The 12,464-nt window shown below is 42.8% G+C and overlaps 1 protein-coding gene across 2 annotated transcripts in view; it reads left to right on the forward strand.

The window, feature by feature from the left end:
* Nucleotides 1-12,464, forward strand: part of pax7a (paired box 7a) — an 84,431-nt gene that overhangs the window by 43,340 nt on the left and 28,627 nt on the right. For both annotated transcript variants that reach the window (XM_017704910.2, XM_017704912.2), the window contains exons 6-7: nt 2,451-2,616; nt 2,717-2,913. In XM_017704910.2, coding sequence (XP_017560399.1) covers nt 2,451-2,616; nt 2,717-2,913 — 363 coding nt within the window. The remainder of the gene's footprint in view (nt 1-2,450; nt 2,617-2,716; nt 2,914-12,464) is intronic.

Genomic DNA, 12,464 nt, shown 5'->3' on the forward strand with positions numbered 1-12,464 from the left:
GATGTAATGTAAGTAAGAATGGAAGGAACCCCCCTCAGATAACTGAAATTAAGCATATAGATATGTGTCATGTGTACAGAACACATTGCACTAAAAATGAACGTTACTTCTTCCACTGGGGGGGCGTTTCTGCCATTTTTTTGGTAGTTTCTTTGACTAACTTGCTTGTGTTATTGATTACTCCAGATGTCCAGATGTTGGGGGGAAGTTACCCTTATTAGTGGAACTAAAGCCCGCACAAAACATTTATGAAGTTGTCCCTAGACATGTATCCCCAAAGGGCTCGAAAGTTCTCCAAAATTATACCCAGTCTGGAGTCGGAACTGAAATGTTTCCAGAAACTATTGCCCAGGAACTAAAAACTGCTTCTGGTATCCGTGGGTTCCTGAAAGTTCTTGTGTGAAAGGATGTCTACACTGCTTTGCCCACATGTCTAACCAACTAGTTGATAGTATCAGGCCAAAGGGAAAAAATCTTTTAGGGTTGATAAAATTTTGTGCAACTTCGTTGTGATGATTCAGGACCATGACACCTCACCCTCTGGATAGAGAAGAAGGAAGACAGTTGCTGTGGAGATGAAAGGCTGACAGGGTCAAGAGTAGGGTCCCAGGGTCGTAGGTCAGGTGGCACCGCAGGGTTGGATGCCTTTTGGAGTTGCTGGGGGAAGGAAGTGGTGCATCACAACTTCCCTGCCCCAGGGCCAGGCAAACTGTTTGTCCAGCCTCAGTAGGAGGTCAGTTCAAGCTTAGCCACCCGCTCCAGCGCACCCTTAAGGAGCCACTCAAGGACATGAGACTCACTTTCGTTGCCTTTTTCATGCCAGAGGGGCTTGGGTTAGACTTGGGGCTGGGTTAAGGTGGGGGTTGAGGGGGGACAAGCCCTCTCAGAAGCTTTACGGACTGAAAGTTGGGGGGAGGGTGGGCAGTGCTTTCTGAAAGTAAAGAGTGAAAAGAGGGTTTGAACCCAGCACTTGACAGATGGGTAAGAGTCATCTTTAGTCGCATCAAACGTTAAAGATCCATTGAAGCTGTTCTGAATGAGATGCTAGCTGCTAGCAGCCTGACAGTTTTGCACACAGACAATATAAATACCACTTTGTAAGAGGAGGGAGCCGGCAAGGGTGTGTGTGTGTCTGTGTGTGTGTGTGTGTGTGTGTGTGTGTGTGTGTGTGTGTGTGTATGTGTGTGTATCTGCGTGCGTGTGTGTTTTGTCGAGTGTGTCTGTGGTGTCGTCGCCTCCGAATAGAGTGTGTTCTTGTGTGCATACCATGAAAGTGGAACTCTTAAAGGCCTGTTTAAAAAGGGACGCCCACTCTTTGTGGCCAGTGTTCGGTCTGCCGTATTGAGAGGCCTTTGTCCCCCCCTTTCATCTGGCCTTACAATGGGCCGGCCTGTTTGAAACACAACAGTAGATGAACTGCGCTGACAGTGTATTAAGTGTGGATGAATTGCCAGAGCGAGGCATAGATCAATGTCGTTCAACCTTTGGCGCACACGGGGCCCCGGCCTTGTCCCAGGGAAATAGAGCAGGTTGCCGTCTGTACGGGCCAAGCCTTTTCACAACCTCTAATTATATTCATGTTTTGCTGAAGCAGAAGCCTTTTTACAATGTGTAAATTACCCCCGGTAAAAAAGGGAGCGTCTAGAGTCCCTTTGGCTTCTGTGGGAGCTTATTTTGTAGTTTGATGACAATGAGTCTGAGAAAAGAGGATTTGGTTGATAATGTTGGATACCTTTTTCAGTTATGGGTACAAACATGCCTTGTTTATTTATCTTTAATTTTTTTGCTTTTTTTGGGGGGAACATATGCCCTCAGGAAGTGTACAACCTTTTTTAAATATGAGGCAAAAAACAAGGTTTGAAATGTATATTGATTCTCGGAAAGTGATAAGATGTAGCACTGTGGTAGTAGTGTTACTGCTGGCTGTCTTGAAAGTGTTGAGCAGGTTGATAAACGGTTGAATGTTGGGGTGATGTGTGGTCTACCTCCGACCCCATAATCACTCTGCCTCTCTGATGGTGGTTTAGGGAGGCTTGTTTACATAGATCACAGCCTCAGCCACTTAGCATGAACAACGGGTCCCTCGTTGTGAACTAAAGTACAGTTTCCCACGGGCACGCACTCTCAGACACTCATAGACAGTCTGTACACTGTTAAAAATAAATGTTCTTTGCTGGGACATTTTTCATCCACCAAGGTTCAAACAATGGAAATCTACCCTCAAAGGCACAACCGTCATTTTAAGGTTCAACTGTGTACCTTAAATATATTTTTCTAGGTGAAAAATACGTATTTGTGCCTTTTCAAAACCTAATGTTTCAAAACAGACGCCTGGAGAGAAGATGGGGTGTGTGGAGTATAATTTACAGAATAGAATTTCAGTGGATTATGGTACAAAAGGTTCCCATTTGATTCTAACTCTTGGTCTGTCATGTACATTCTGTTTCTAGGTGTGGTTTAGCAACCGAAGAGCCAGATGGCGTAAGCAGGCTGGAGCCAATCAGCTGGCAGCGTTCAACCACCTGTTACCTGGAGGGTTTCCTCCAACTGGAATGCCGACCTTACCGACTTACCAGCTTCCAGAGACCACCTACCCTAGCACGACCCTCTCACAGGGTAAAAACCAATCAACATCTATACGTCAAGTGCTTTCAAAGGACCTCCACCTAAGTTGCTTTAGGTTGTTGTTCTAATAGAGTATACCTTTGTATTTTAGATGGCAGTAGTACTTTGCATCGACCTCAGCCTCTCCCACCCTCTTCCATGCACCAAGGAGGACTCTCGGCGGACAGCAGCTCCGCCTACGGACTCTCGTCCAATCGTCACACCTTCTCCAGCTACTCGGACACCTTCATGAGCCCTTCCGCTTCAAGCAACCACATGAACCCGGTTAGCAACGGCCTCTCCCCACAGGTTGGTACATTAATTTAACTGCCAGCCTAAACAGTGCCGGTATAAGTCTAATTTAGTTATTCATTTATAATTCTCTGTCATATTCTCCCATGTCAACTCTGACTTACCGTGAAGTTTCTATATACTGTAGATCTTCTTGCATGTGATTAGAAAGCAAACAATTCTAACCAGTGTGTGGACTTGTATGAGTGCCACAGCTTGGCATAGACTTCTTTAAATCCGTTTTGGCTTACAATAGACTGGTTGTCTTGTGTGGGACAAAGCCTATATGAAGACCAGCTTAGGATGCCTGCCCAGAGTTCCCAGGGATGTTGATATTGTTTGAGAAGACCTCAAAACATCTGAACAGAAGGCTGAAATGAAGTTAACTATAAAGTGGCACATCCAGATCCAACATGGGTGCCAATAAGGCACTTTCCATCTGGAATTCAAACGCTCTCAGAATTAATGTTTTATTGAGACCACTACTGGGGACACTGTGCCAAAGTCAGAGACAACTAATTTCCCATCAAAACCAACCTTAAGTTAAAATTACTCACTTTTCTGTGTCAGAAGTCTCAAACAGTAAGTATCAAATCTATTATTATTTAATTTGTCCATTCTTTGCTTTTGTTACTGATGCTTTAACACTTCCATCGCTCCAATCTAATGAGTTACAGCTGTGTCCTCCCAACAAAAGCTGTTCCCAAGAGTCACTGACATTATGTTCCCCTTCAAGTAGACACTAAAGCAACTTCCCAGACACATCATAGCTACACACTAGATGTGAGATATTAGATGGAAAGGAAAATGGGCAAGAAACAGGAGCTTCCAAAACTGGACTTCAAAAAATTGCTAAAAGGTACAAAAATAACGGGGCTCCTAACAACTGTGGAAGACCTGGTAGACACCAAATTGTCCCCATCAGATAAACAGTATTTAAAACTTTCATCTTTGAGAGAAAATTGAGCTCAGATCTTGTTTCAGATGTGAAAAAATCCACAGGTATGTCTGTCCTTCCTTCCACTGTGAGAAGACAACTCAACACTATGAATCTGAACGCATGTGTAGCTGTCAAGAAGCCCGTAGTGAGGAAAGGAAAGCGGGGTCTAAATTTGTAATTGGGTTTTCTTTTTCAACCAACTTCTAAGACTGAACTTTAACCCCTTAAAATCCCAGACTTCTTACATTCTAAGCCTTATTATTCAAGTATCTAAAGGCACTTCAATGCAAACTGGTTGAGCTATTCTTAGGTCACAGAAGTGTTTAATACAGCTTCAAGCCCGCTGGCAGGCCCTGGCCATTTAAGGGAAAAATGATTACATTTAAGTCTTGAGGTTTCCTCTTTTTCCTGATGCAGAAAAATGAATGACTTGCACTTGGCTGTGTTGGCAATAAAATTCATGAAAAGGTGGTCTCTGACTTTTGCACAGTATATGGTCCTGTCATGAGGTGCATTGTACACATACGCTTTTTTTGCCATTTCTTTGTCATCCTTTCTTTCTGTATGAAAGGACTAAGCAGAGAATTACTGAATGCGATTTGATGCTTCGGTGTCCTAATTGCCATTTGAGTCAATAGGCAGCATTAGATTAGCCTTTGACTGCGAGTTTCTTCTGCATCGTCCGCTCAGTGTGTGTGTGTGTGTATTTGTGTACTGTAGACAACTGGATTTGTTTGTTGTTATGTGTGTGTGTGTGTGTGTGCGTCCTTTGCGAGCGTGTGGGTGAATACGTCTTGCTGAATGTGGCGCTTTTGGATAATGTTTGTTCTTCTGCATCTCATCCTCTTTGGCCCCTTTTATTAGCAAGTGCTGAGGAAAGCTTCTCAGTGGGTTCTCGCTAAAATAACGGGAAAAGATGCTGCGTATTGATGCAAATCGCATGTGAAGAGTGAATTATACACAATTACCCATCAATACTGGGCAGTCTTGCCGACCCTCACCAACAAGATGTGGCTAACAAGCAGAAAATAAGATTGAAATGGTGTGTAAAGAGTTGAAAATGAATTTCAATGCTGCATTTGTCCACAATTACCCCCTCGTTCACACGTTTTATTGGGAGTTCTCTTTCTCCCTCTCTCTGCCTCTTTTTTCTTCCTTTTCTCAAAGCAGATTGGGAAACATTCTTGGTATTACCCCTCTTTTTTTCACCCCCTGAGAAGAAAGAATTAAGGATTTGATGACAAAAAAGAGCTTTTCCTCTCGTTGCTCCAGCGTCAGAGGGATAACATGGGCTCCTCGCAGTGTGCGTGATTGTTAATCGTGGCACAGAGGTTTTAAGCACTAATGCTCTCCTGCTCAACCTGCGTAAATGCCACGGAACACGGAGAGCTTTCCCCCCCATTAACGTTAGCTCTTTAATACCAGCGCACGCGGCTTCTGGAGGCCTTTTCTTGGGATTCGATAATAAATATAATACAATAAACCTTTTCCCAGCTAACACTGTGGATTAAGAAGGGGGAGCCTTTGGGTGAGAGGAGGAATTGGAAATTAATTTCCGATATTCTTCTCTTTTTCCTACCTTTTCTGTTAACATTCTCGATGTTTTGAAACAACGGCCCCTGTTTCTCTTCCGACTTTCAAACACTGTTGGTCCACATCAAAGGCAGAAATTCAATTAGTCATTTAAGCGAGGCTCAAATCACTGTGGGGTAAATTGCTTAATAATATTGGTACACTGTAGTTTGTTTAATTGCATCTCACTTGCCTAATCTTCTCAAAGCCTGTAAGGCCATGACCAAACGAGACGACGATGCAGAGCAGCGTACATTGGAATGAGTTTTGCACCCTTGTGTGCGTTCCTATACATCAACTTGAGAGGGCTGAAGAATGGGGGGGGCTCTCTCTCTGTCTCTCACAGCCATGTGGAAGAGCCATCATGCTCTCATTGGGCTGGAGATATATGTCCATCCTGACAGCAGAGGCAGAGTTCAGGCTCAACTCAAACCCTCCAAGCTGTCCCTGCCAGCGCTTTCACACGAAACGTCCGGCCTCCCTACCGCACACAAGGCCCACAAGCATCTGCTGCAGTCACTTACAGCCCAACCCCACATCCTGACCCTACTGATGCCTCCACAGCTCAGCAGAACCCAGGCTGGGCAAAAACTCCATGGTGAAATAGACACAGTTGTCCCTTTGTTGCAAATGTAGACCATTAGTAAAGACATATTTGGTGTCTGAGCTTTGCTTCTTTAGCTTTGCGGCGAAACTGCAGGGCTAATGTAACTAACAAATAATGAAAGTTTAGACCTCATCCGACAAGCCTTGCCTCCCTTGGTTACTGTACTGTAAATCAAACTTAGCTCAGGCTATCTAGTAATGCCAGAGCCAGTTTAAGTGGAGCCTGGTCACTTTCTTATGTCTTTTGTTATAACAAAAACATAACTGCTAAACATTGGGGGACAAGACCTCTATAAATGAATGCTAAAAATGAAAAATTTAACATGTTTCTAGCCATTTATGCTGGGACTTTCTTTCATTTTGGAAAGTAGAAGGATGTATTCCACTACAAATCTAAGAAAACTTGCCTGTATATTACAGTTTTTGTATAGCAAACAGGTTTGGGGCCTGTAGGGTGCTAGCAGTGCTGCAGCTGAGTGCTGATTGGTTGGTGAGCTGTTCAGCTCATTGGCTGAGTGAAGTGGTTTGCGCTCACAATGAACAGTAAACAATATAACAGCAGTGTTGAAATATTTTATATATGTTTATTCTTTTAGACTGCTGGGATAGGCTCCAGCACCCCCCGCAACCCTGACGGAGAAGCGGCTTAGAAAATGGATGGATGGATGAATGGATGTTTAATCTTTTAAACATTTAGGAACTATGATTTTGCGCAAAAGGCCGAAAGGAAACCCTTCATTTTGGACTTGCTCGGGAGCGCCCTCTAGGATCAGACACATTCGAGGACGTTATTGCATGGCAATTCTCTCAGTAGACATGTACTGATAGTACCTGTAACACTTGGGCTAACAGAGTAAAAGGCGAATAGCACAATAGAAAATGTAGAGGCGCTAAGAGAAGTACACTAAGACATTTTGTTGTTCAAAATAAACTGGATTTACAGGTTGTTTACTTGAGACATGCACGCGTAAGAATTCTATGAGTGGAGGCCAATTTAAATCCAAAAAAGGATTCTGGAAACAATGTTCACATTAATCAATACAAGGAAATCTATGCCACTGTACATTAAAGCTGCAGGTTTTCATACATCGAGGCAGTGTTAGAAGTTGAGGAAGGCTCATTTTCTTGTACATGAAGGCCAAACTTTAATGCTACAAAAGAAGTGATGAAATCCCTAGGAGTGCACTAATTCATCTTTACCAAATGTTCTATAGCAAATATGAGCACTATACAGACCTGTTTAATCCCTCTGATTCGTCAAGCTATCTGTCAGCAGCTAAGTTAAGAAAAGCTAATTTAGCTAACTTATCTAACTGGTCTTAACATTGTTCTGTAACGTTATTTATCTTTAGAGATGATATTAAAATAGGCCTCATTCACCAATATCAGTTTTTCTTTCTAAAATGTCTTATCTTGAGAAAGGTTCTAAAAACGTCTAGATCAGATTCCTGGCATGTTATTAAAGCGCAGAATTGTTCACATATTTGTGCTCTTGAGTTTGTGTAGATTATGCTTTTACCTAAGAACAAATCCCAATGGAAAAACTCATCTTAAGAACATTTGGTGAACGAGGCCCATTGTAAGCAAATACAGTAACCCAGGTAAAGTTTAGCTTACCTTACCACCTGTTTATGGTTTTGTTGTTGAGCTGAGTTTGGTCTTCAACGTGGTTACATTTTTAGCTTCAGGAGTGAAATGCAAACATCATCACCAGTGGTTAGGATTGCATACTTCTGGGTTACACATCCCTCCAAAACACCGCCTCAACTTCTCTTAGCCTAATAAATCGGGTTAATTTACTGTCTGTACTGTTCTCACTGCAGGGTTGTTCTTGTGAAGTTTTTTCCTTCATTTGCTAGAAAAAGTGATGCTTAACGATGGCTGTGACTGGCTGAGAGGCAATCTTTGTTTTGCAAATGCTCAGTTAACGTTGTGCAAACTGCATGCCCACCCTGCTAGAAAAAAATAGCATAGACCAGCTTTTGGTCACCAGGAAAACAAACATTTGTTTGCTTTGCATGAACTTGCTGGGTGACCAGCTAATCTAGCACCAGGCCTGCATTAGACCGGTATAAACCAGCAAAGACCAGATGTTTCAGCAGGGAGGCTCACATGTTAGTTGTTAAGTAACATCAAATGTGGTTTCTGACAATATACGACATACTGCTTTCTTATAGTCTTGTCTGTTTATATAGCTGACTGTATGTCAGTGTGAGAAACCACATAGTCTGTTAGTGAGAAATACGTTGTGATGTAATGATGCAGGCATGCTTGATGCTAATTGGTGGAGTATACACTTCCATTTGCTACTTGTTAGCTACATTTGGCTTGTATCTCCAGTGTGAAGCAAATGCCGGACACCAAACATGTTTGGGCTGACTGATGACTTTTGGGATTAGGGGAAAACTCATGTTAATTTGATTTTTGGCTGAACCTAAAGAATTAAGGCATCTGAAGAGATGCTCAGCATTCCATCAGTGTTTTCCAATTAAGGCAATTTAAGCTGGAAAGGAAAGTCCTATGCATAGAAGTTCTAACTTGTCTTCGGATAAAGCTCTCCTCCTCTCCGCTGGCCCACAAGTCAAGCCAGAAAAAAAATCCAATTCAAAAAGAGGTAGTGCATCTCCGCTCTTGGAGATGAAAAATAACTCCAGCTATATTGAACCTCTTCAGACAACATCTGTTTGGCGGAGATAGGCCCCCATGCGCTCGCACAAGCGAGCCATTTCTGCTCTTGATGGGCTGGCGGTGGCTGGTAAAGATTGACCGAAATTTCATGATTCCCGGGCAAATGGGTTGCGGTGGCCCAGTAGCCGACAGTAATGGATCCCCGCTGATCCCAGGACAGCCGTCCACCTTCCAATCCCGTAACCCATCCAGACAACATCGCACATTTTTCTCATTACAGCCTGGCGGAAAAGTCATCCGTGTCCGACGACATAGTGGTTTGTTGTTGTCGCCGCTTGTTAGAAAGTTTGGAGGTGGACTGTGTCAGAATGAGATCTATTAAGCCGTGCTTGGCTGGGCCAGAGGTATGGACCCATTTCTTTCTTTCTTTCCTTTTTTTTTCCTGGCCCCTTTTCATTTTGCGGCACAGCAGGTGTTGGATTGGGGGGAAGGAGAGGGCCACAAGCTTGCTGGTGAAAGCATAGGTCTGAAAAAACAAGGAAAACATTCTTGTTTTTCCCCTTCCTTCATTCCTTCATTCCTTCCTTCCTTCCAATGGAGGGGGTTTTTACACTTTTCACTCTGGCAGTCTTTTCCCATGAACCAAATAATTGATGAGCCAAACATAGATGTAATGAAAGCTCAGAGTGTCCTGCATGAAATGAATGGGGCATTATGCACTTTTTTCACTGGTGGGATGAGATATTAGGTTTTCAGCACATGCTGAGCATTTGTGACACCACCACAGTCATGATTCCTTAAGTTACACCTACAATTGATGAAAGTTTATTTCTCAAAGAGCTAGAAAATGTAAAAACATTTAATATGTAGACTGTGGTCACAAATGCCATTGGAGATATGTTTTATACAAACATGTAGATTTCTTTGAATTGTCCGTGTCTCTTGAATTCAGGCTCTATCAGTCGACAGAAATATGACAAAAACCAACCAACAACAGGATTGGTTGGCACAATCATTGCACCTTAAATTAAACCTATAATGAATGACTGCACCAATGTTTTTCATAAAAAAGCAAGAAATCTGAATATAATTTTCTGATTTTGATTTATTCAAGATCACAGAAATCACATCCAGTGGAATGTGACAACGTCCCCATCATGAATGTGACAGTCAACTCCACAAAGGCTGTCATGCTACGCGGCATGCTAACGGCCTTCATACTCAAATGGAGTAAACTCTATTCTAATGCTGCACTCCTCTTTACCTCTTTTCATGTTGACTTTAAGGTGCGTTTATATTCATATCACATTGATAACGTAAAACATCTGAAGGCGCAGAAAAAACACCACAGATTTACTGTCCTTTAGTAACGGAGAAGGTACAGTGTCTGACCACCGCCCTAATAGCCTAATATTTCACCATGTGTATTTCTATACACTCCCTACCAGTAAGTAGCACCAACCATCCCATGTGACAACCGTGTTCCCCGATTTCTCCTTGGGGAAGGTGGTTTGAGGTTTGGTGGGGGTTCGAACGGAAGATGGAACATCAGCAAGATCTTCAGCGGTGTTTGTTTCCCAAAGTCAAGTGTCGCTCCATCAGATATCCATACAGATGAAGCTAATACAGCTCCGTGGACCTGAATAACTAAGCAGAAAATCAGTAATTGATGTTATCTCGGGAAGATATGCACAAGTTTACTGCGTTTCTGCAGCTAGGACAGGCAGGGGTGGGCGGGGGGAATCCGTGCCAGAGAGCTCGTCTCCTCCATCCTCCACAGAGGCGTAGTTGGGGCAGGTAATAGGAGACCCATGCTCACTATTAAGTCTCTTTAAATGGGTTTTTAAACTCCACTCTTGGGAACTGTGCTCCCTGGCAAATGTGTCGGAATGGATTCCTCTGCACTGGATGACAGGGACACCTGCTGGGAGAGAGGGGAAAACAACAGCACGGAGGGGCTCGTTGATGGCACTGGCTGCAAATGAGCAAACACTGTGTGTGTGTGTGTGTGTGTGTGTGTGTGTGTGTGTGTGTGTGTGTGTGTGTGTGTATGTGTGTGTGTGAGAAGGGGTATTTAGCTCTTTGAGGGGACCAAATGGAAAATGTGAATGGAATTCATACATATATAAATAGTAGCCTTATAGAAGCATTTAGAATTACTGTGAAATAAAGATGAGGAAAAAAGTGAATTTTGGTAAATTAGCTTAATCTCGCATTGAAAAAAGAGAAAAATTATTATTTAAATAAATTTATTCTGAGATAAAAAAAAATCCATAAATAAAACAGCACAAAGTCTTCTCCTATAACATTTTACAAGGTTGGAGAATACAGAGGAGGGAATCTGAGATCATTCCTCTTTACAGAATCTCTCCACATCATCCAGACTCCTCAGTCCTCTCTCATGCGCTCTCCTCTTTAGCCCTTTAGCCCTTTCTGTGGTGTTCAGATCGGAAGACTGAGGTGGCAGAAGCATGATTTTGTGTTCAATCACGATTTATATTCCATTGTCCTGCTGGAAGATCCATCGACGACCCATTTTTAGTTTCTTGGCAGAGGCAGACAGACATCCTGGCATTTCATGGAGTCCATGATGCCATGAACCCTAGCGAGGTTCCCAGGGCCTTTGGAGATAAAACAGCGTCACAGCATCACTGACTCTACACTATTCCTAGCAGAGGGCATCACATCTTTTCAATGTAGTCATGCTTCATTTTACGTCAAGCCCACCTTAAGTGTCTGTTGCCAAGACGCTCAGGTTTTATTTCATCTGACCACAGAACGCAGTTCCAGTCAAAGTTCCAGTAACATTTAGTTAACTCCAGACATGTATGTTCATAGGAAAGGCTCCTGGAATGTCTTCCAAACAATCTGTTGGTACGGAAGTGATGTCCATTTTTATCATTTTTCAGCTTTTGATATAATTTAAAAAGCACGTTGTCTGTTACACCACGTGTAAATTTCATGATGAAAGGAGGAACAGAAAAGGCCCAAAATGATGTGGTAAAAATTCTGGTTGCATTGACTTACATTAGAAGTAAAGTGTGTTTTTCCCTTCTTCTGTAAAGTTACCATTTTGGAGATATGAGGTTTTGTTCTGCCAGTCGATGTATATATATATATATATATATATATATATATATATATATATATATATATATATATATATGAGAGAGAGAGAGAGAGAGAGAGAGAGAGAGAGAGAGAGAGCTGTTATGAGACTTGTTATATTTGATCTCTTATAAAGAGCTCTAGTGATATTTCATCATCACTGAAAGATTATTGACCACTTAGACGTCCAATGAAGTGTCGCTATCACTTTGAATCCGGACAAATGAATATAAAATTGTACAATTTAATCATTTGAATACATTTGAGTCACATTAACACACACACACACACACATACTCTCTCTCTCTCTCTCTCTCTCTCTCTCTCTCTCTCTCTATATATATATATATATATATATATATATATATATATATATATATATATATTTAATTGCAAAAATCTCTTGAACGAAAAGGCAGCGAAGCGTCGTTTGTTGAGAAGCTGGTGCGCGTGCGTGCGCGTGTGCCGCGGAATGAGGGAAGTGAAGGGATGTGAATTATAGAGCGCAGGGGGCTGGTGGGCTGGTGGGCTGTTTGGTTGGGGCGCGCGCTCGGGCCCACACCGCGGGGATGAGAAGGGAACCGCGGCGCTTCACCCCTCTCGCGCGCGCCTCTTCCCTTTGATCCGTGTCCCCGGGCCTGCGCAGTGCTGCCTGCGCGCGCTAACGCCAGCCTCTCCTCACCCACTGTCTGACAGAGATAAGGCGCGAGAGACT

Source organism: Pygocentrus nattereri, chromosome 21 (genome assembly GCF_015220715.1).
Source record: "Pygocentrus nattereri isolate fPygNat1 chromosome 21, fPygNat1.pri, whole genome shotgun sequence".
NCBI lineage: Eukaryota > Metazoa > Chordata > Actinopteri > Characiformes > Serrasalmidae > Pygocentrus > Pygocentrus nattereri.